The 24,497-nt window shown below is 52.8% G+C and overlaps 1 protein-coding gene across 1 annotated transcript in view; it reads right to left on the bottom strand.

Moving 5' to 3' along the window:
• Positions 1-9,971: 9,971 nt before the first annotated feature.
• Positions 9,972-24,497, bottom strand: part of LOC105694994 — a 29,641-nt gene continuing 15,115 nt past the window's right edge. The window contains exons 3-6 of the mRNA XM_012416194.1: positions 18,574-18,698; positions 11,416-11,654; positions 11,169-11,301; positions 9,972-11,069 (exon numbers count right to left, since the gene is read on the bottom strand). Of these exons, the coding sequence (XP_012271617.1) occupies positions 10,303-11,069; positions 11,169-11,301; positions 11,416-11,654; positions 18,574-18,698 (1,264 nt within the window). The 3' untranslated portion in view covers positions 9,972-10,302. The remainder of the gene's footprint in view (positions 11,070-11,168; positions 11,302-11,415; positions 11,655-18,573; positions 18,699-24,497) is intronic.

Raw genomic sequence — 24,497 nt, 5'->3', positions numbered from 1 at the left:
CCCGGGGAAGATGGCGGCCGATCCCTCAAGGCCCGGCCGGGCCCCTAGGGGCCCGAGGGGCCCGCCCGATGAAGACGACCAGGAGACGAGGGGCCGGGGCCCGACGATGCGGCAGCTGTTGGCCAAATTAAGTGATCATCTCGTCATCATCAGTGGAGCCGCCTCGGAGGGAGCCTAAACCTCCGGCCTCTCCGGCGCGTCCACCCGGGGCCCGATACGAGCGCGGCGAGCCCCGTGAAATTAGCATCCAGAGATCGTAAAAAGGTAAGGGCACTCCTCCGGGATTGGCGGTTGCCGGAGGAAGACGGAGACGGGCCCGCTCTCCGGGCGTGCGAGAGAGAGAGGGACTCGGCCGGGCCTTAAGGCCCCGGACCGACGGAGACAGTGGGGACCTCTTCGGCGGATTTAATAAGCGCGAGCGTTAATCGCCGTATTTACGAGCGGCCCCGTCTCGGGATGGAAATTAAATTATTGTCACAATAAAGATGGCCGCGCCTCGGACGCCGAGCCCTGGGAGGGGCATCACCCTTTCGCTCTCCCGGGGGAAACGAGAAAAACGGGACTCGAAAATTCCCCCCACACCCCCCGAATCGCGGGGAAAAGGGACAGAGTCCGAGGAAGACCTCTCCCGAGGGAGGTGAGCACTCCCTCGGGGATCGGCGATCGTAAAGCCCTCGATCGCCTCTCCTCCCGGAGGAATCCCCGGATCGAAACGGGCGTCGGGACGCTCTCCGGCAGTTGCCATGGCGACGGGCCGCGGTTAAATCCCGCGCAACCCCCGAGTCCGGGGCTCGCGTTTAAGCCGGGAGGATTTGCGGGGACGCACCCGGTTGGTCGGTTCATTGTTTCGACGAGCACCTCCGTCTGGGTCTGCCCCGAATGCCCGGTACAAGGGCGAGGGCTCGACACCGCCTCGGGGAGGGGGTAATAAAAGTGCGGGGGCGCCCGGGTTATGGGGGAGGGAACGACCCGCCACCCCCTGGGTGGGTCGAAGGGGTGGCGCCGCCAAGACTTCCCGTCGGTTCCCGATTTTCCTACGGCCCCCAGGTTAATTAACGCGAATCTTTACAGCGGGGTCAACCCGGGTATCTTCCCCGTCGAGAGACTCCCAGAATTTTCAAACAGCTAATCCATCCCTTTTAAGGTGATGTGGAACACGTCGAGGAACTCGATCGACGTTGGTAAAGAAGATCTATATAAACACCTACGTTGTCGATGTTGGTTTTTATATCGACAGCTGTATCGAATTGTATTGGGCATTGTACTAAATGGCACACTCCAATTGTCGCTTTCGTACAATAATTGTAAAAAAATCGAAGTATAACTCCAGAGGTCCTCTGGATTCATGATTTCCGAGGCCCTAATTGACTACAGAGCGACCCCCTGCGCCATCTGTGATTTCCATGTCAATTAAATTTTCACTCGGAGACTTCGTATTACTATCGGTTTAGCATAAAAGTGCATAAGACACTTTTCTTGCCTTTATCCCGCTCAAATACGAGTTTATCGATTACCAGAGTGTTCTAAATTGTCGTACAATTGTCCTGACCCTTTCATTTCTCATATCAGAGCCTTCAATAATTGTATATCGATCGAAATATCAGAGCCTTCAATAATTGCATATCGATAAAAATATCAGAGCCTTCAATGATTGTATATCGATCGAAACATCATTTTGGTTCTCATCTGGGCTGAGTTAAAAAATCTTTTTTTCAAAATCCAAATTTTGAATATGTCAGGACAATTTTTTCACGATCACGAGTCACGTGTCAAAGTTTCGGACAGTTTGGTCCAATACCCTTAAAAAAAATTGTTTCATTCGACCCGACTGATTTGAGGGTGGTTTGACATCACCTTAAGCCGAATCTCCGTCGTCCCGGGGTGAAATAAAATCGGGGCGAATCGCAACCCTTTCCGTTTCCCCCCCCTGGATCCCGCCCCCCGCGTTATCCGAACAATTATGTCACACGAATCTCGGGCTCCAGGTGCAACAACCCCCGCCTTATCGCGTCTTGGCCGGGGGTAGGTATTAAATTGTTACCAAGCCCGAGGCCGGGGGTCGCGGCGGTGCCAACCCCCAACGGGAGCTCCGGAAGTGGCACCCCGGTCGGCGCTCTTCGAAATTAACCCCGCCGATCGTTTCGAGGTCTCGCTGGATAATTTCATTTGGCAACGGGTCCAACCACCCCCTACCAACCCCCGGGGCCAAAAGCACCCTCTATCTAGAGGAGACGCGTCCCGGCGCTGCCGGTAGGTCGCCGCGTACATTTCCACCCCTTCTCGATTTTTATACCCCAGTTGCATCCCCCGTGGTTCCACATTTCCGCGATTAATCCCTTCGCGTTCTTCCCGCGGGATTAAATCCGCGATACCCTGCCCCTAAGAGGCCCTTAAATGACGAGGGGCCTTATCCGCGACGCCCTTAACTCATTTACCACCCTAAGAAAAGCCACCCCCGTTAGCCTCGCGACTCGGTTCCCGGCGACGAAAGGAGGGATTCGGGAATCCAGGGAATTACGGGGGAAAAGAAAGGGAAAAAAAAGAAAAAAAAAAGTGGAATTCGATCCGGATCCGAGGATAAGGGAGGTCTCCTCCAGGAGGAGGACGAAGTCCCCGAGAAGGGGCAGCGGCATTAGTGAAAATAAAGGGAGAAAGAAGAGGGTAGAGTTCCGCAGAGTTAAGCGAAATAAATGAGGTCGGGAGAGAGAAGGAGAGGGGAGGGTGGAGGAAAGGACCTCCGAGGACCTCCCCGAGAGGGTAAGTCCTGGAAGATGGACTCCGAGAAAAACTCGGCCGCTTTGTCCCGCAAATGGGGAGTTTTCGCCGCCATTGCGACCCTCCCCCCGGAGCGGGGGCGAGTCCAGGACCTTATTCCTCTTCCTTCGGGCAGATCCCGGGTAACCCCGACCCAGGACCACCTTCCTCGGGGAGTTTATCGCCCTCGTAAGGACCCAACCCCCGGCGGCGGCTTTCGGGGTTGGTCCTCGAGTTTGTCAACCAATTCCAGGGGATCAGCCACAGCGTTAAATCGACAAATCGAGAAATCGAATTAGCCCTCGACCGTCCCCGACTCCTTCGACTTTATATCACCCTCGAGGAACCCCTAGGAAAAAAATTCGAGACCACCCCCTGGACGGTCCCAGCATCCCAGGAGCATCCCTGGACGATCGGACCTCGCCGGGACTGGAAATTTGGGGGGAAACTCCCTGAAAAGCCGATTTCTTCATCTTTTTTTTTTTTTTTTTTCTCTTAAACCATCCCATTCCAACAAAGGGCGGCTCCTTTTGGCCGGCATATTGGCTCTCTCTTTCTCTCTCTTTCGCCCCGGTCGGAAGATCTCCTCCGAGAGATAGGACGCCGACGTGGAAGTCCGAGAGCGCTCGATCGCCGATTCCGATACCCCGCCCGAGGAATTATATTTCACTTCCTGTTGGCCGGCTCTCCCGGTGTATATCCAGAAATCGATTAATCACTCGATCGCAATTACGATCCAGTTTCATTTAATAGAGACGATAATTCACCGGCCTAGCGAACCGCGCCTAAGAGATTCGAATCCATAAGGCTCGGCGTGTACCGGTAACGAGGACGCCGATTGGTTAACCAGACGCGGTTTCGATGGTAGCTTGATGGTACTCCATTTCTTAAGGATATTCCCTGCTCTCAAATAATTACGTGCCCGACAATTTTCAAACGTAGGGCGAAGTTGAAGTACGCGGAAATGAGGAAATGGGCGCAAACGAGTGTATCTTCAAAAGGAGACGCCGATTAGTTAACTAAACGCGGTTTCAGTGGTAGTTAAATATATGGTAGAAAATTTTAAAGATATTCCCCACTCTTAAATAATTATTTATGCAACAATCCTGGGACGTGGCGCGATAATGAAGTACGTGGAAATAAAAGAAATGGCGAAACAAAGGACGAAAAAATCGCTTATCCTTCTAGAGACGCCGATTAGTTAACTAAACGCCGTTTCAATGATAGTTAAATATATGGTAGAAAATTTTAAAGATACCCCCGACTTTCAAATAATTATTTACACGACAATCCTGAGACGTGACGTGATGTTGAAGTACGTGGAAATGAAGAAATATGCGTAAACGAGCGTATCCTCAAAAAGAGACGCCGATTAGTTAACTAAACGTCGTTTCAATGATAGTTAAATCTATAGTATAAAATTTTAAGGATACTCCCGACTTTCAAATAATTATTTACACGACAATCCTGAGACGTGAAGCGATGTTGAAGTACATGAAAATGAAGAAATGTGCGCAAACAAGCGTATCCTCAAAAAGAGACGCCGATTAGTTAACTAAACGCCGTTCCAATGACAGTTAAATATATAGTACAAAATTATAAGGATACTCCCGACTTTCAAACAATTATTTACACGACAATCCCGAGACATGACTTGATGTTGAAGTACGTTGAAATAAGAAGAAGGGCGCAACAGAGTACAAAAAAGAAAAATTACTATCCTCCCAGAGGCGCCGATTAGTTAACTAAACGTAGTTTAACGGTGGTTAAACGAGTGGTACTAAATTTAGTAAGACATTTCCTCCTGTCAAATAATTACGTACACGTACACCGAAGATCCAGAGACCCGGTACGAGGTCGAAGTACGCGAGAGTACGCAAAAAGGGCGTAAAAAGGCAGGCTATATATACATATATACCCCGCAAGATGGCGGCGGGCATTCATCACGAGTCATTAAAGGGGACAACAAGAGGAGAGGCAGAGAGCCGGGTAAAAACTCGAGGAAGATAGAATCGTTCAACTAGCCTCCATGATGATAGATGGCCACGAGGATTAAGCATCCCGGCCTCCTTCGTGGAGCCCGAAGGCAGCCGAAAGAGAACCAAGGGGAAAAACATACGAGGACGACCTTCCTCGAGGACTCGGAATTTACTAGATCCCGGATTTAAGGTGAAGTGAAACACGCCGAGGAACTTGATCGACGTTGGTAAAGAAGATCTATCTAAATACATACGTAGCCGACTCTCGTTTCTATATCGACAGCTGTATCGAATTGTATCGGGTATTGTACTAAATGGCATACTCTACTTGTCGTTGTGGTACAATAATTGTTAAGAAATCGGAGTAAAACTCCAGAAATCCTCTGAATTCCTGCTTTCCGGGGCCCTAATTGACTGCAGAGGGACCCCCTGCGCCATCTGTGATTTCCAGGTAAATTAAATTTTCACTCCGAGACCTGGTATTCCCATCGTTTTAGCATAGAAGCGCATAAAACACTTTTTTTCCCTTTATCCCGTTCAAATTTGAGTTTATCGATTACCAGAGTGTTCTAAATTGTCGTGAAATTGTCCCGACCCTTTCGTATCTCATATCAGAGCCTTCAATAATTGTATACTGATCGAAAAAGCTTTTCCTGAAAAATCCAAATTTTCAACGTGTCAGGACAATTCTTAGATGGTCAGGAGTGACGTGTCAAAGTTTCGTACAATTTGGTCTAATACCCTTAAAAAAAAGTGTTGTATTCGAATCGACTGATTTGAAGGGGGGTTTCACTTCACCTTAAAGATCCCCAAAATTCGGATAACAAGAGGAAGCGCATCGTAACGAGATCACAAGCCTCGGAGGAGATCGATCGAGAAACCGGGGGCCACGGAAATTCCCGTGAGGGCAAATCGTCCTCGGGTAAAAGACCGGGCCAAGTAATCCGAAGAAGGGAGAGGGAGAGAGAAAAGTGCATTCATTACCTCTTAGGTTATTACAAGAGGGAAAGTCGCGCGTGTCGCGCTTTATCCGAGCCGGCTTATCGGAGGTGCATGGAATAATGGCCCGGATTCGCGATGGCGGTCGATCCTCGATCCCGACATCCGCCATAGAGTGGCATTTCCGTAACTCTCGTAATTCCGGATCCTCGCTTCCTCTTTATTTCCCTGCCCCGCGACAATTGCGCGTTTTCACCCTTCGTTTCCCGCGAGCGCCCGCGCGAGATTGCTCGGGGACGAGCCTACCCGGAGCACCGGGTGCTTTCCCTCGTTTCCAATTTTTCCCCCCCCCCGGCAACCCCCCTTTTTTTTCTTTCATTTCCATCCCCAGTCTTTGTTCCTCAATTCGAAATTAGCGTTCCGTTATCCCCCGCATCCGTATATTATTTATATTTATATACAACGAAAATCCAGATCGGGGGAAAGAAAAAGAAACATCGTACATCCTCCACCCTCCTCAAACAGACCGATTTTACACATTTCCCATTATTCCCTCTCTCTCTCGTTCCTCTTCCAATTCCGGGCATCTGGAAATCACCGTATCGTATTTTATACAACAATCATTCAAGAAAATCGGGAAAATCTGAAAACGTTGATCGGAAGAAAAGAAACATCATACATCCTCCACCCTCCTCAAACAGACCGATTTTCCACATTTCCCATTATTCCCTCCCTCTCTCGTTCTTTACCCAATTCCAGGCATCTGGAAATCACCGTATCGTATTTTATACAACAATCATTCAAGAAAATTGGGAAAATCTGAAAATCTTGATCGGAAGAAAAGAAATATCGCACATCCTCCACCCTCCACCAATCGACCGATTTTCCACTTTTCCCATTATTCCCTCCCTCTCTCGTTCCTCTCCCAATTCCGGGCATCTCGAAATCATCGTATCGTATTTTATACAACAATCATTCCTCAAGAAAATCGGGAAAATGTGAAAATCTTGATCAGAAGAAATAAAAATACCGTACATCCTCCACCAATCGACCGATTTTCCACTTTCCCATTATTCCCTCCCTCTCTCGTTCCTCTCCCAATTCCGGGCATCTCGAAATCAGCGTATCATATTGTATACAACAATCATTCGTCAAGAATATCGGGAAAATCTGAAAACGTTGATCGGAAGAAAAGAAACATCGTACATCCTCCACCCTCCATCAATCGACCGATTTTCCACATTTCCCATTATTCCTCTTCCTCTCGTTCCTCCCCCAATTCCAGGCATCTGGAAATCACCGTATCGTACTTTATACAACAATGATTCGTCAAGAAAATCAGGAAAACCAGGAAAATCTGAAAATCTCGAGTTTCTCCCCTTCGCCGGGAGATCGCCCGGGGGCGGAGCAGCCCCGATTTTTTACCTCCCTTTCCCTCGCTCCCGAAAAAGCCAATAATGCAGTCGGGCCGATAAATGGTCGCCTCGATGACGATTCGAGATAGGGCCCAGAGGTGGAGGCGCCAACCCCCAGGGGGGCCCCGGAAACGAATCCGCGCAGGTGAAGCCACCCCTTTCCCTTAGAGCCGGGACATCAATTAAAATCCGCCCCCGTGACGCGACTGGCGGTCGATGCCGCCGTTTCGTTTCGTTTCGTTTCGTGCGATCGTCCGCCTTTTTAATTGGATTAGAGGGAGACAGCGAGAGGGGTCGGGGGGCCTGGGGGAGGCGCCGCCATCCCTCGCTCCTTTTCGCGAATTTCCGCGATTTACGGCGCCGCCCCGATCGGCAAAAAGTATATTAATTCCGTCCCGGTTACCGGGTCCGAATTTTTCCATCCTCCCGAACATTCCGAATTATTAAGGCGAAGTTAAACACGTCGAGGAACATGATCGACGTCGGTAAAATGATTATTCTAAATATCTTCGGTGCCGACGTTTCTTTTTATATTGACAGCTGTGTCGAATTATATTGAGTATTGTACCAAATGGCATACTCCACCTGTCGTTTTCGTACAATAATTATTAAGAAATCGAAGTAAAACTCCAGAAATCCTCTGGATTCGTGATTTCCGAGGCCCTAGTTCACTGCAGAGGGACCCCTTGCGCCATCTGTGATTTCCATGTGAACGAAATTTTCATTCCGAGACTTCGTATTACCATCGTTTTAGCATAAAAGTGCATAAGACAGTTTTTTTTTGCCTTTATTCCGTTCAAATACGAGTTTATCGATTATCAGAGTGTTCTAAATTGTCGTAAAATTGTCCTGACACTTTCATATCTTATATCAGAGCCTTCAATAATTGTATACTGATCGAAATTTCTGATCGAAAAAGATTTTCCTGAAAAATTCAAATTTTCAACGTGTCAGGACAATTCTTAGATAGTCAGGAGTGATGCGTCAACCTTTCGGACAGTTTGGTCCAATACCCTTAAAAAATAGTGTTTTATTCGAATCGACTGATTTGAAGGGGGTTTCACTTCACCTTAATGCAAAACGTGTACCGAAAATCAATCCCTGCCGCGTCGGGCGACATATTCAATAAATTTTAAACGCATCGAAATGAATTCAAATCGCGGATTAATATTAAACGACGCCCGTTAATTGCCTGCGCAATTACGCGCGGGGTAATGAGACATTAGGTCGATTGTGACGCCGTAGGGACATCTCGTGAGAATAGTAAACAGACAGGAATGCGAACCTCCCGGACAAAGAGGTAAATATTTTGATCAGCGGTCAGTCGGCACGAAGTAGGTTACCTGCCGACGATTACCGTTGAATAAAGAAACTGTACTCACTCGTGTTGACTACCGCAGCCAGGTGAATCGATTCCTCTTGTCCTCTTTTCGTAGAAATATTCAGAAATTCGGCACGAGGACTTCTCTGGATGATCGCTGGTTAGAGGAAATCACTGATTTGCCTGTCTTCGTACCGACGCCATCAGGTCCGCCATGTTGGAATTCGACCGACTGCTGGCTCGACAGGAAGCACCACTTTTAACACTTATTTTTACCAAATAACCGGAATTCTATGTCATCCAGTTGTAGAGACGCGACCGGGGAACACTTGTACCGAAAACCAGAGCGATATCTCACGTAAATTTCCCGGAGAAATCGATAAACGCACGGACGCCGTCACGACGCAGGCTGAACTGCCAACGGTCGAGCGGTCCGAACGTGGCGCCATCTAGCGAAACTTCGAGGAATCCCGTCGCCACCTATGAGTTACCACCGATTCCGCGCGACATGTCGAAGAGAGTCGAATACAGTTTTAAGAGGATATGAAAGAGTCAGCCTAAATATATATATTTAATATATGTATATATTTATATATAAAAGACTTCAACATAAATATAAGTGTCGATAATGGGACGCACCAGCTTATATTAACACTTGAGTATTCAAAACAGCATTACCACCAAAAAGGGTACAGATAAATTTTACTTCACCGACGTAGAGTAAATTTCTTAACGCCTTTCATATCCTCTTAAAAGCTCGATATTTACCGTATCCTCGGTCCTCCACAAACATTGAAAGTACTTGAATTCGACGAATGCTCATTTGGCTCTTGATAAGTAAGTAAGGTGTACTAGTGATAATTTAATATCTGCGCGTGCGACAAAGGTTCCAGGAGAGTTTCGGAGATGGCGATACGGCGCGTCGAGGTTCCCTATGGGTTTCAGAGATGGCGCCACGACAGCGCGCCGCTCGTTCAAATTCAAATTCGAGCTTTAAGAAAGAAAACCAACACCAAAGGACAATCCAGGTTCTAAAGTAACGATAAATAAATATCAAGAGACGTCGCGTCTCTTTCGTTATAAAAACCATTTTATTACACCGATCTACGAACACTGCTTAACATGCCTTACAGTTCTACGGCGCGCTCCACCGTTTAACTGGACCGAGCCATTATTCAGAGAAATGATTTATTAGTTACACCTCACGCTTAAAAATAAGTGAGAAGACGGACAACGAAAACTCGACGAGACCGTCCAGCTCCACAGGGTTCCGTATAATATTTAATTATTATTCCTAGGAGCTCGTCCTCGTTACTGATATGTCAGGGATTGATGAACAGGCTCGCCTCCCGATGAACTCCAACCGTCGTGCCATTCCCCTCGGAAAAGACGAAACCAACTTCCTGATACTCTACCCAGGTTCGCCACTATACCGACCACCTACTATAACTACGGGTACATTGTCTAGGGTTAGTTTGGCGCTTAATTTAAACTTCGCTTTGTCCATAGGATTAAAATACGAGGGTGCGAGACGTCGACTTTTTAGGTTAGGCTTGGCCCAGGGCCCTCGATGATGATCCCTCCAGGTAAACGTCTACAGGCCTTAGAACTAGAGACCGATTAATTTGGACTGGTTTGTCGGATTCCTCCCCTCCCCAGGAGAGGAGGAATAACCACCCATCCACCACCTCATGCATTTAATAGTCCACCACCATATTTAACTATGTACATTTCGATATTAACCATTTAAATTCTAGGTGTTCCTGGAGTCCCTGGATCCCTTGAAAGCCCTTCGTCTCCTCCACGTCCTTCGCGTCCTTGGGATGAGTCCCCGATGCTACAGGCTGGTCTCATCTTCCGGAAGTTACCTGGGCGTCGGGGGCGGGGGTGGCGGTCATACGGCGCTTCCTGCATACAAGCCCGCCTTCCCCGAAGGGGCTCGCTTCCGCTTCTCGCACTCCATCGTGCTGAAGGTATTCTGAGCGATTTGGGACTTCTTCTTAGGATTCTGCAGGGTCATGCTCCTCTGGCTGGAGTTGGAGCTAGAGCTGGCGCCCTGCTCGGAGACCCTCAGGATGCCCGAGTGGATGGTACCGAAGTTCTGGTATATATACTGCGACTGGATCGCCGAGACCGAGGTGTTCTGGTGTTTTAGGGTGATGGGGACGGTCTGACCGGCCAGGCTGTTGAAACGAGCATCGAACCCGAAAGGAGTATCCAGGAGGGATTCCGCCTTATCCGGATACCCTGCGAGTCTGGAATCCAGGAGTCCCTCTTTATCGGCGAAGCCGCTCAACCTGGAGTCCACTACCGACTGCTCCCCTCGACCGCTGAACTCCGTGTACCTCGGCTCCTGATTCAAGCTGTGCTCCTTGCTGTCGGTAAACGCGATCATGTTCTGCCTCGACTCGGAGAGGATCCGCGAGTCCATGAGGCCCTCCTTGTCGGCGAAGCCGCTCAGCCTCGAGTCGACGACGCTCTGGTCGGGCTTCTCTACGTAGGAGAACCGCGTGTCCAACATCTTCTGCTCCTGGTAGGCCGGCAAGACGTTAGAAAGATCCGTCTTGTCGACGTAGCTGATCGCCTGGGGATTGGAGGCGCAGATGTCGGGGGCGGACTTGCACAGAAGAGACGTCCCCTCCTCGGCCAGTCTCTGGGGCGCTGCAATCGGATTTCGCTCGTTTATACTTATTTAATTCACCCTCGTTTACCTGGATCTTCTCTTCCAGGGACGGAGGAGAGGTCCGGAGCTGGTCTCACCTTTGGAGGTTGGATGGTACCCACGGGCTTGCTGAGTCCCTGGGGACTTCTGGTGGGCCCTGACCAAGTACTCCGAGCTCAGGCCCCTCTGCTCCCGCAGCTTCCTCTCGGCTCCAGGGACCATCACCCTCACCTGGAAGAAGAGGTCCTGGATTACACACCTCGGAAGAGGAACCCTCAAGCCCCTAGTATAAGTTAAATAAGTTGGCGGGCGTTGGGCGGTAGGAAAATCAGTAGGCTAGGTTACCATGTCCTCGACGGTGGGGAACCTGGCCATGTACCCGGAGATGGTGAAGAGGGCCGCCACCTCGGCCAGGATGAGGGCCAGTCCCGAGAGCTGGAGGCACCATCCGTACTGGTACTGGGGCAGGCCCTTCTCCTCCGGGGAGAGTCCTGGAGAGGGCAGACTGTACTTCCTGGGCAGCTCCAGGGAGGCGTCCGAGAGGGCAGACGCCAGGACGATCAATCCTCCGCCCAGGGAGAGCCCTACGCCACAAGGGGATGAACGCTCTTAATCCTCGGATTAACGGGGCCCCATCTACTGTAATCATCCCTTCTGACAACGCGATTCTAAGGGACGGCCTAGGGTGGCGATAAATGCCTGATGGACGAGCGCTTCCCTCCCTTCCTCGCGGAAATCCGCGGTACGACGCGTTTTCCCTTTCTTGCTCTCTTTTCTTTCATTCTCAGCCCCATGAGGAGGGACGGGGTCGTAAACTGACGGCGTTGAAAACTAATGTCGACCGGAAGGACGCGTTTTCCCTACCGAGAGAGGCGCCCTGGGCTGGCGTAAAAATTTGCATACGCGTAAAACCGAAGTTTAAGCGGGAATCCGTGCTCCAGGGCGGCTAGTGCTCCCCCGGGGTGTCGGGGATATTAATTTTTCCTCGGGCTTTCCCGCCGCGTCGCGAGAGCTAGAGATTCACCCCGGAAATTTCTAAGGACCTACCCTCGATCCCTGGAAGCGTTAGGCACCTTTAAGAGGATATGAAAGGCGTTAAGAAATTTAATCCACGTTGATAAATTAAAATTCACCTATACCCTTTTTGGAGGGAATGCAAATTTGAATACTCAGGTGGGAACATAAGGTGGTGCGTCCAATTGTTCGAGCTAGGTCCTGAAACTCTTAATTTTCGATTCTAACACTCCAAGAAGCGTAAATCATTGAAAACGCTCACGGACCACGCCACATGATGAGTAAATAAATTTTTTATGAAATATGAAATTTCATGAGTTTCAGGACCTACCTTAGGGCCTCCATATTCACGTGGGAAAATTTCAAACGAATCGGCACAGCCAATTCGGAGAATACTTTCCCCAACGATTTGACTTCTCAGATATGTATATTATATAATATATAATATATATCTGATATACATACATATAGGCTGATATATAATAGGAAAATATATATATCCTCTTAAGGGACTTTTCTCCTCTCCCTTTGATAAGGGGGCGGGAAAAGTCGTTTTCCTTCGGAAAATCGAAAATAAAGTAATCGTAGGTGTTCTCGAGAGGGCTAATTGGACCGCCCCTCGAACTCCTCGTTCTCGTTTCCCGGGGGGGTTAGGGAGATCGTCCTAAGCGGTCGCTTTTTATGCAAATCGAAATTAAGCCGGGACCGTCTCGAGGGGTGGAGACCCCCTCCCGGGTGCGCCCGAGCACGCGGTATTGAAATCATAAGAATGGCGAGTCCTCCGAGGGGGTGGCTTGTATTTTCATGGAAATGGGTAAGAGAGGAGAGAGGAAAATCGGCCGGAAATCCCGAGTCTCAGGGGTGGCTCGATCATCGCTCGACGCCTTTTGCCGTCGGACTTCCGATCGACCCCTAACCACCCCCTTGAAATTATTCGGGGATTATCCGGCCCGATTCGCCCCCTCCGGGCCGAATTTCGAGAACCACCCGTAATCGTCCCTGTCGACGCTAACGAGGGGTGGTTCCGGGTCGACGTCGTTCTCTCGGCATGTTGTTTGTCAATTAAACCTGGTTAACGGGGAGCGGAGGGCCTCTTATGCCGGAAAACAATTTCCAACAACCGGCTGATTGCGGGGCAAGAAGTTAAGGCGCTCGTTAAGGTCCGCACGGGGGTGCTTTTATCGGGGGTGGGTCTAGGAGGGTCAGGGTTGCATCGGCGAAATCGACGACCCCGTCCGTTCGCGCGTAAACCGAGCTGGATCTCAAGATAAAAGAAAAAAAAAAAGAAATGGAGAGATGAGACATTTTCCGGAAAATTTCGGGAATTTATATATATACCCTCGGATCGGGACACGAGGAGGGTCCGATCCGAGAGGTCGAGGTCGTCCTCGGTTGACACGGGAAAAATGATTTACCCTTCCGCAGGGGTGCATCCCGCCTGGGGGGCAAATATTTGCCGCAAGATTGGGGCGAAAACGGGGACGGAGCAAATAAAACCGAATATACCCCCGTACGTGCGGGGAAAAGCAAGCGGAGTCGCCGGAAGTCGGGCGTCATACGTCCCGCGGGTTGTAACACCGTCAGGGAAGGATGGGAAAATAAAATCGAGAAGGAAGGAAGGAGCGGGAGGGAGAGAAAAAGCTCGCGGAAAAGGGAAGGAAGACAGACCGAGGGAGGTAGAGGGAGAAGGACGTTCATTGTCGTCGGAGGATGCCGCAATAAAATCGAACGCCGTAAGGAGACGCCGGGAGAGGGAATTTTCTTCGGGAAGCTGCCTCCCAGAGGAAGAGAGGAAACCAGAGAGAGAAAGAGAGGGAAAGAGCTTTCGGGGAAAGAAATGGCCGCGATACGAGCTCCGCCGAGCACCTGTTCCCCTTTTTTTCTCTCCCTTTCCTCCCCCTCTTCTCTTTCTCTCTCTCGAGGAGAGATATCGCGATCACTCGCGGAGTGTCTCGGTTTTACTCGCTGCCCACTCGGCTCGTTCTTTTCCCTTCTTCCCCCCCATTTTCCGCCCGGCAGTTTCGTCGCTTTCCTTTTCGCGATCCGAGATAATAAATAAAAAGGAGGGAAAATAAACGGGCGGTTACCGGACTGCGTCTGGTAATTCCGCCCGGGCGGAATACCCGCCGGCCATCGACCGCCAACCCGCCTTGGTTTACGCCGCGAGGGTTAAATAACTTGACCCGGACGGCAACATATCACGGCGTCCCATAATCCGCCCACGCGTACCCGCGTGCAATTCCGCCCACCCTGGGCGGTCGTTCCGCGGGCTCTCCGCGAGGACGCCCGCCGGGCGCGAAAGACGGCGCCGAGCGGAAATTGGACCGGCCACCCTGACGCGCGTGCACGCACACCTAAGACTCGGAATTCCCTCCAGGGCGACGAGATACATCCCGTAGGTTCGGCTTTCCGCGTTTCCCGGATTCGTCGGATTCCGCACACCCAAGGAATGCCGTGTATTAATATTAAATTCCGCCCCCCTCTCCGCCCACCGTGCGTTTCGAACAGCCGCGGAATTCGATCCGCTCGCCCCGTGAATTCACCCCCGGCGACACTTCCCCCGAAGAATTCCCCATGGAACCTCCCCTCCGAACGGACCTTTTCATTTATACTTATTCAATTCCCATGTCTCCTATTTATATATTTATTTCTCGTAGGAGGTTTCAACCCTATCTTAATTTCGACTCCGAACGAGGCGCGACTTGGGGGATGAAAACGGTCCTGGTATAGAGGGGTGGCTCGAGGGGTGCAGAGGAAAATGCTGGTATACGGCTATAGTTTGATATCGGACATTTTCACTTTTACTTATTTAATTCCCATGCCTCCTATTTATATATTTATTTCTCGTAGGAGGTTTCAACCCTATCTGGATTTCGACTCCGAAAGAGGCGCGACTTGGGGGATGAAAACGGTCCTGGTATAGAGGGGTGGCTCGAGGGGTGCAGAGGAAAATGCTGGTATACGGCTATAGTTTGATATCGGACATTTTCACTTTTACTTATTTAATTCCCGTGCCCCTTATGTATATATTTATTTCTCGTAGAAAGTTTCAACCCTACCTGGATTTCGACTCAGAACGAGGCGCGACTTGGGGGATGAAAACGGTTCTGGTATAGAGGGGTGGCTCAAAGGGTGCAGAGGAAAATGCTGGTATACGGCTATAGTTTGATATCGGACATTTTCATTTATACTTATTTAATTCCCACGCCTCCTATTTATATACTTATTTCTCGTAGGAGGTTTCAACCCTATCTGAATTTCGACTCAGAACGAGACGCGACCTGGGGGATGAAAACGGACGTCTTCGCTAGCGGCCTCCTGGTATAGAGGGGTGGCTCAAGGGGTGCAGAGGACGACACCGTTATACGGCCACAGTTTGATATTCAAAACCACCCCTGGCAAGTAATACGCGTAAATCTCAACCCCTACTTACGTACGCGGGCGTCGTGGCTAGGGGTGGCTTCCCTGGAGCCCATTGGCGGGGGTGGAAAGCTCGTGAAAATGCAATACAGGGTGAGAGGGGCGAGTCCCACCCTTATTCGGGGCACGCGTCTGCATTCCTCGGGAGCCACGCACCACCCCTCGGCTTTACACCCCCTCGTTTTCGGGATCGTCCTGGAAATTGCCACCCTGGCTTACGAATTCCCCCTCTTCTACTTTTCTTTTCCCCTTTTCCCGGGACAAGGGGAAGAAGGGAAAACCGGAGGACGAGGAGAACGAGGGCACTGCACCCCGAGTAAATGAGGGGACAAGGGTGCGGGGGTGAATCCACTTAATTGGACCGACGGAATCCCTGTTTCTCCCTGGGGTGGTTGATTAAGACTGACACCGCGAATGGGGTGTGCTCGACAGGGCTAATCCGCAGATGGAAAAGATTAAGCCGAGCGGTGGAAACGCCGCCAGTTTTGGCGACTCGAAAAAAATCGCCCCCGAAGTTTGCCTCGTGCCGGACTAGGGGATGGTTAAGGGTGTTCCGAGTATATATCGGGAGTTGTTGTTAAACCGGCAGCCACCCCTTACGACGTTGTTTCGCGCCGCAGGAATTACGATTGCACCCTGTCGCCACCGCGAAACTGCGAAGGGGTTGTCGCCGACCCACCCCCCGAGTTCCTCGCGCTCCCCTTTCGCCGGCGCCGAGGGGGGTCTGTTATTTCCTTTTCCCCCTAGAAAGAGTGAGTCCGCTCACTTTTCCACCCCCTGGAGATGCTTCCCCTTTGAGAGGGAAAACGACGTTGCGGGGGATGCGGTTAGGGGTGCGTCTTAACGGGAATATCCGAGAGATTCCCCGCGTGGGCCCCCGAAGACCCCAGGGGATGAAGCCGTCCAATAAATACGCCGGAACTGACGCACCCAAGGATACGACTGCGTATATCTCGGCACCCTTAGGAGATAGGGGAAAACGTTTCCAACGAAAGTTGCCAAGCTCGAAAAGAGAAGGCTCTTTTGTCCGAAGTATTTTTTTCCATCTTGCGGGACAACGGAGGTGGAGGCCCTTGTACATCGTTCTTGCGTCGCCCAGTAGATTCGGACATTTCTCCAGGGTGTGGGCGGACCTGTATATGGCCTCGCGATTCCCGCCCGGGCGCGATTATCGGACTTCGCCACCGGACTGTACCTAACCTATAATTCCTGGTGTCGACTGACTAAGCATTTCCAGGGGGTGGCGGGGGGCGCGGCCGGCAGAGCGCGCCGACTACCCCGGACCATATCCCGGACCATATCCAGGACCATCCCGGACCACTTACACCCCCGTCCCCACCGAGGGTACACCGACAATCTGCTTCCGGTTTATCGGCGCGTCCACCCTCTGCCGATCGGTTTTTACCACCCCGTGGCTCGTTACCGGAGGCACTTGCTCGATATCCCGAGGGATTATTTTCGCGGCACCCTTCCCCCTCTCTCCTTCGTCCCCCCAGATTCCCAGGGAATGTAATGGCACTCGTTCTTCTCAAATCCACTCAATTTCGAATTTTGCGAAACTGCGAAGTTGCTAATTTTGCGAAATTGCGAATTTCCCAGAATCTCCGGGAATTTCTCCACCCTCCCTCGGGAATTTCCAAGCAAGTACGGGGGTCTTAATTTATACCGGGAATTCGGAACTCGGAATTAGGGACTCCCGGGAGGAAGGTCGCTTACTCGCGAGATATTGTCTTACTCTTGCATCGCGGGGTGGTCTCGCACCTCGGGGGTGGAAAGGAAGTGGTTAAGAGGATATGAAAGGCGCTAAGAAAATTAATCGACGTCGGTAAAGTGAAATTCATCTATACCCCTTTTGGTGGGGATGCCGAAGCGCATAAGACACTTTTTTTGCCTTTATCCCATACAAATGAGAGTTTATCGATTTCCAGAGCCTTCAATAATTGCATATCGAAACGTATGAGCTCGATGCCATTTTGGTTCTGGTCTCGGCTAAGTTGAATGATTTTTATGAAATATCCAAATTTCCAACGTGTCAGGACAATTCCTAGATGATCACGTGTCATGTGTCAAATTTTCGGGCAGTCTTTTCCAATACCCTTAAAAAAAAAAGTGTTTCGTTCGAATGGACTGATTTGAGGGAGGTTTCACTTCACCTTAAGTCTGCCATCCCTTCGAGCCACCCTAACGACCCGGAAACGGCGCGTCTCGGCAAATAAGCCGGAAGGGAGCCTCGGTCCTCGCCGAAGGGGGAGCCTTCGCTCCAGTTTCACCCCCCGTACTCTGGGAAATGGTTTCCGCGGAAAGGAGAGACGGAAAAAGAAAGGAAAAAGTGAAAATAAAGGAGGGCAGAGAATGAAGCGACGAGAGGGGATGAAGAGATCCCGCGAATCCCCCGGAACGGGCGGAAAATAATTTCTCGCACCCTTCTGCCCCTGAATTAGGCCAAGCAGGAGGGGTAGGGGGATAAGGGTGGAAAATGCTTTCCCCGGCCCTTGCCGGGGGAAAAGTAAAACGAGAGGATCTCGCTCACCGGTCACGTTTCCGAGTTCTCGATTTTTTTCCGCCTGGTTCCCCTCCTCCCCCCAACCCCCCGGTCGCCTCCTTGGCATTTACGCTACCCCCCGGGAACTCGACGACGCGGAAACCGGAGGAGTTCCTCCGGATTTTAGGCCAAATCGGGCCGCGTAATCGCGAAGATCAAGGGGTGTGCGGAAAATCCGCTCCTCGTCCCCGGGGGATGCCGGACCACGGCGGGGCTAGGGGGTGCTCTGATTTATGGGGGGCTTACGGGCCCTCCGCTTCCGGATCTTCCGGTTTACTGCCGCGGTTTTACGGCAGTGATTCCCGCCCGGGGGGAATCGGGAATCGGGAATCGCGAATTTGGCGAATTTCCCGGGTAAGGGCGGAATCATCCCCCTTTGTCGCGCCACCTCGCCGGATGTCCCCGGCGAAGTCCTCCCTTGGGAGGGTACGGGGGAAGGTGAAAGTATAAACCGGGGAGGAAGATACAAGGCGGCGCACGTGGGGGTGGAACTCGTCCACCCCCTGAGTCCTGGAGACCGTACTTACCCCCCAGGAGGAAGAGTCCGCAGGCCACGAGAGTCCTGTGGTCGGAATAGCAGTGGCCGATCATCGCCGAGATGGTCCCCGCAAGGATCAAGGCCACGGCCGCGACTTGGAAGGGCGCCGAGATCCTGAAACAATGTCCAACTATCATTTTCCATTTTTCATCCCCTCTAGATACAGAAGACAATTGAAGAGCCCCCGTATACTACCTACGTGGGGAGTCGTATTTCCTAGACACGAGAAGGTGGACGAAATCTCGATCTGCCCCCGTTGCCCACTTTTCATTTTACTTTCCAACCCCATTCCCCGACCCCATAAGGGGTGGCCCACCCCCGAGTTACTCATCTCCTCGCGAACTTCGGAAAACTCGTTTTCGAGCTTCGCGACCCGGAGGACGAGAGAGAGATTCGGGGAAAGGGAAAAAGGAGAGGAGGGGGTAGGTAATTGCTTTCCCCGTCTAAACTCGGGAGCCGAATTGTTTCCACCCCCTCTCTCCCGGGGAATTTTCTAATCGCTCTTTTTCCACCCCGCTTCTTTCAGAATTTCCCGATTCTTCCCGCCCTTTCGAGTTTCCTCGACGAGGGCCAGAATTCCGGCCGGGAATCATCGCACATTGTGCGCCGAGGGATGAGACCATCCCCAGGGAAGAGGGCGCTGCGAGATGAGAGAGGGAGGGTGAAAGGGGTAAATAGCGCCGTCGCCGTGTTCCTGGCCTCGGGCCAGCCCCGTTAACTACCACATTAATGGAGTTTTATTGTTATTTACCGTGACAGGGGTGCGTTATTAACGGGGGCGGGGAGTGACGAGGTGTCGCGACGCCGACGTCGCCCCCGCCCCCGAGGGTGGAGGCGCCGTTACGGTTCTCGCGAGGCGTGACACCCCCGTTCAGAGAATTTCACCCCCTTTTCTCAACACATCCCTCACGAGTTAAAAGAGGGGGACGAGAAACTGGAAGCAAGCTCAATGGACCGCGGCAGCTCTCTCAAGGGGTGGATAATGATTAGGGGGTGAGAGAGTTCCTCGAATCGATGCCCCGACCTCGCGAGGGAGGGCTGAGGGTGAGGACGAGAGATGATTTACGGACCCCCCGGGAAAGAGGAGGAAAAAGTTTCGAGGGGGGGGTGAAACGCGGAGCACGAGTTATACAGGGGTGGAGGGGTGAAAGAGAGAGGGACGCGTCGTTACCCAACACGCTCCATTTAGCGCGATACTTACACCGGGCCCAGAGGGGGTGGACTTAGGAATATATACGAGGGGGGTCTTAAAATCAACCCCCCTCGAAGCTACGCCCTCCAGAGAGTGCCCGACACCCTCCGGAACGAGTCCCTCTCCGCTCTCTGGTTACTCGAAGAAATTATTTAAAAATCATCCCCTTATCCACACGCCCACCCCCATGAAGAGACTACTCGTCCCTTTGAATCTCCCCTTCCGATAACGCACCCCGGTTTTCCTCCACCCCCTGGGAGGGTCTCCGTTTCCTTGACGTCTTCTTTTCATCCGTCAGAAAACGGGGGGGCGGCGAATTTTGTCCACCTTACCTCGCCCTTTTTCCCATGTCCGAAACCGCTGACCGGAAGTGCGCGACGGGGGGAGGAAGGGGGACCGGAAAGGGCAGATTTTCCGGCGGGGGGCACTTTATTACGGCTAAACAGGCCGGACTGGCGGTATATTGCGGCGAGCGGACGGGGCTGATATACCGCCCTGCAGGCCTGCCTACCCACTGGCCGATATCCACGCCAGGCTGGTCCTTTTCCTTGCCCACCCCCCCCCCGAAAACTATTAATCCCGGCCCAGGGGCTGGTAATATAATAATTCCATCCCGCGGTGGGAAATTCGGTCGGATATAATCGGCGGCCGGAAACGCGCCAAAGGCCCACATCCCCGATATCGGAGCGCGTGTTATCAGCTCAGCGACCCTCTCCCAAAATTCGACGGGGGTCCCGGACATCCTGGATACCACCCAGAGATAAGTCGGTTCCGACGAGGCACCTCTGTCCGGTTCGTCGGACCCGCCCCGATAAGAGTGATAAGGCCCGGCCGGCGAGTCTAATCCCTTATCGGAGCTAATGGCCGGAAGTCTTCCGCTCTTCCGGTCGCTCCTCGTCTCCGGCCATCCCTCGTCATCGATCACCAGGAAGAGGAGGTGTCCCCCTCCAGGAAGAAAAACCGACCTCCCGATTATTCCCTCCTTATTTTCATCCCCCGGGAACGAAATAAGACCGCCCCCGGTGTCCCGTGTCGAGGCGTCCCTCGGGCTCTTCCTGAAATTCCAGACGACCCCCCGGGTTTAGCGTTTCATCGGAAAGCCACCTTCCGAAGGGGTTGCGGTGTCCCTCGGCGGTCTCCTCCATTTCCTTCCTTTCCATCCCCCTCCCCTTGACCCCCGACATCGACCGCTTCCGGGTGTCCCGGGAGTCCCGGGGGGGTGGCGCCCCTTCTCCCGTAATTTGCCTCGGGATTTTTCCGCCGGCTTTCCGCGACGCGTCTCTCCCCAGGAATTCGATCCCCGAAGGAAGATCCACCCTTCCGGAGGTCCCGCGGATCCCGCGGCCGATCCGCGGCGGATCGGTCGACGACGCCTCTCCCACCTATCCCGGGATCCCCCAGGACCTCCTCACGATTTTCCGCCGGCTTCCCGCGACGCGTCTCTCCCCAGGAATTCGATCCCCGAGGGAAGATCCACCCTTCCGGAGGTCCCACGGATCCTGCGGCCGATCCGCGGCGGATCGCCCCTCCCAACTATCCCGGGGTCCCCCAGGACCCCCTCGCGATTCTCCCTAGCTCTTCAGCTCCAGGTTAAATGGCGCTCCCCCGGGCTAACCCCCTCCCCCATTACCCTTTTTTCCCCGTTTCGCCCCATTTTCGCCGGGCCAGTCCCTCGCTCTCGTTTCGTTCTTTTTCCCCCTTTGCCGTTCCTCCCTTTTTTCCTCCCCTATCTCTCGTCACCCCTTTCCCTCTCTCTCTCTCTCACTCTCTCGCGCTTTCCTCTCTCCCTCCCATTGTCAGACCTCTCATTGTCTCCCGGTGGAGGCTCCGCGAATCTCCTCAATGGACTCGCGAAAAAACTACGGGGGGTGTTTCACCCCCTTCCCCACCCCCTGGGGGGGTCCATGTATATCTGGCTCGTCCGAACGTCGACTCGCTTCTATTCTTCGGCGCTTCCTCCCTTTTTCTCCTCCCCTCGTCCCCCGATACCCTCCTCCGATTCGCGCCCTGATAACAGGGCTTCTGGTATCGCGCCAGGCGGGGGGAAGTGCCCCACCCCCCCGGAACCCTCGCGAACTATTCCGAACTGGCATATATCCGCGGATTTACGGGCAGTCCGTGGAAAGCCTGCGAGGGTGGCCTCCGCGTATCCGGAAACCGCCAGGAACGCGTTGGCAAGGGTTCCCCGACCGCGCGCACATCCGTCTTCTCCCCCCCCCGGTTTCCGCATTTTCCCCGCTTTTCCGCGTTTCCAAGGCACGTGCTCGAATTTTCCGGCCGGCGGGCCCCTTTTCGGGGAGCCGGAACCGGATGCGCGGGCCTCGCTGCGTCGACGGATCGATCGGATATCGGGGGGATGCGATATCAGAGTCGTGACGGAGGTCGATCTCTCTCCACTTCCGGCGGCCATGAATTATTCACGCGGATAAGTCGCCGGCCGCACTTCCGGCTCTGGACGATGTCCCGGCCCCGGATATCGGCCGGGAGAATTCGGATGGATATCCGCAAGGGGGAGGGGGCGAGATATCGGAGCGATCCTCCGCTATCGGTGGGCTCGGATTACGGGAGGAGGGAGAGGGGGTGGCGGGTGGGGGTGACTTTTAATCAGGACGCTAACTCGGGAAGAAACTGGGCGCTAATTGCGACCGGCCAGGCATTCGATTAGCGCGATCGCGGCGCTAATTGGCAACGGGCAATCGGCAGGTAATCAGATATACCAGCCCTTCCCCTGGGGATAATTGGACGTGGGGTACTTCTTTTTCTCTTTATACGTCACACTTCCCCTTTTTTTTCGTTCTTTCCGACTTTCTCCGGGGCGCGGGATTTTCCGCGGGAGATCCCTAGCGAGCTTTTAATTAGGAGCCGATCTCGATAATTGGGCGAAATCTGCTCGCCGACCGGAAGTCTACTAGCGGATGACCCCCCCCGGGGTTCGCGGGTATCCTAGCTAACCCCTGTCGACGTGTCAGGGGCAGGGAAAGGGGTGACGCGCGCGGGCGTCGCCCACTTCCGGTCCAATTACCGCCCCCGGGTGGACTCGGGCGAAGATCGAAACTCATCGCCCCCGGGGCGCGATTTCCCCCCCGCAGACTTCCCGAACTGTCCCGAAACGATCCTGAGCGTTGAGGTGAAGTGAAACACGTAGAGGAACTTGATCGACGTCGGTAAAACAGGTGAAAGGATTTTTTTCATCTCTCAAACAGTAATATTGAAATCATTCTCAGCAATCTGGAAAGTCGGCGAGTACCAAATATCATTGAAAAATTCTTTTGTTCTTTGGAAAATTGATATCAAATTCGTGATCGGCGATCTCGAAGACCCCCTGTGCCATGTTTCAAATGGATTAGTTGATTTTCGAATTTTGGCCAGCTTTTCCCGATTTTTCCCCACTATGCGGCGGGCGGAATAGTGGGCGACGCCGGGCGGAATAGTGGGCGACGCTGGGCGGAATAGTGGGCGATGCCGGGCGGAATAGTGGGCGACGTTGGGCTGAATAGTGGGCGACATCGCGCGGAATAGTGAGCGATATCGGGCGGAATAGTGGGCGACATCGCGCGGAATAGTGGGCGACGTCAGGAAGAGTAGAGGGTGACGCTGGGCGGGATAGTGAACGACGTTGGGTGGAATAGTGAGCGACGTCGGGAGGAATAGTGGGCGACGCTGGGCGGAATAGTGAGCGACATCACGCGGAATAGTGGGCGACATCGCGCGGAATAGTGGACGACGTTGGGCGGAATAGTGGGCGACGTCGGACGGAATAGTGGGCGACGTCGGACGGAATAATGAGCGACGTCGGGAGGAATAGTGGGCGGCACCGAACGGAATAGTGGACGACATCGGGCTGAATAGTGGACGACGCCGAGCGGAATAGTGGGCGACGCCGGGTGGCGGGCTAGCTCGCGGCGTTTCCCGACGTTCGCGGGAAAACGCGACTTCCTCCCCGGCGCGGAATGGCCGCACCCCCTCATGCCGGCGGCTTTTTCCTCGAGAACAAGTCTCAAAGAGTATTTAAGAACCTCCCGGAAGAAGAGACGAAGGGGGAGACCACTGTCCTCGGACGCGGAAATCGCCGCGTTTCCGTGGCGGAACGATAATGGAAAGCAAATAGGAATTCTCGGAGTAGAAGGAATACGGAGAGAGCGAGAGGAGAGTCTCTCTCCCTCGCGCGCGTACCGATGTTCCGAAATCAATATCGCCGGGGGCCCGGGCGGAATCGTCGCCGGACGTCCGTCGGCTACCCTGGCGAGAATTTAAACTAACGCACTGCGAGACACATCGACCGGCCGGGGGTGCAACAGGTGACACGGGGACAATTGTCACCGGGGCGGCACCTGATAAAATCGGGGGTAGCCCGCCAGAGGGTAGCTCGAGGAATCGGGCCTCGCGGAGCACCCCCGACTTCCGGGCGTCACCCCGAAACCTCCCTGGACTCGACCCTCCGCTTTGGATAGAGTACAAACTGTCCTAAGTTTCCGACAATTTTCTCCAATTTTCCATGGATTTTTTTTTCCGGATTTTCCCTCCACGCCAAAATATGAAGGGAGGAATTTTTCGCGTGGCGTCAACTTATGGCGTCGAAGGAGGTTATCAATGTGGGGTGGACTTATCGCCGCGAGGGCTGCAGTCACGGGGGCTCGCGACGCAATTTCTCGTTGCGTCTCGAGCCGATATAACGGGGGCTTTTCACCCCCGCGGGGTAGGGGGAGAAAAGTAAGCGCGCG

Source organism: Orussus abietinus, unplaced genomic scaffold, assembly GCF_000612105.2.
Source record: "Orussus abietinus isolate OABI.00-Male unplaced genomic scaffold, Oabi_2.0 scaffold35, whole genome shotgun sequence".
In the NCBI taxonomy this organism is placed as follows: Eukaryota; Metazoa; Arthropoda; class Insecta; order Hymenoptera; family Orussidae; genus Orussus; species Orussus abietinus.
Note: the sequence above shows the minus strand (reverse complement) of the source record. Positions and strands in the feature narration are given on the sequence as shown.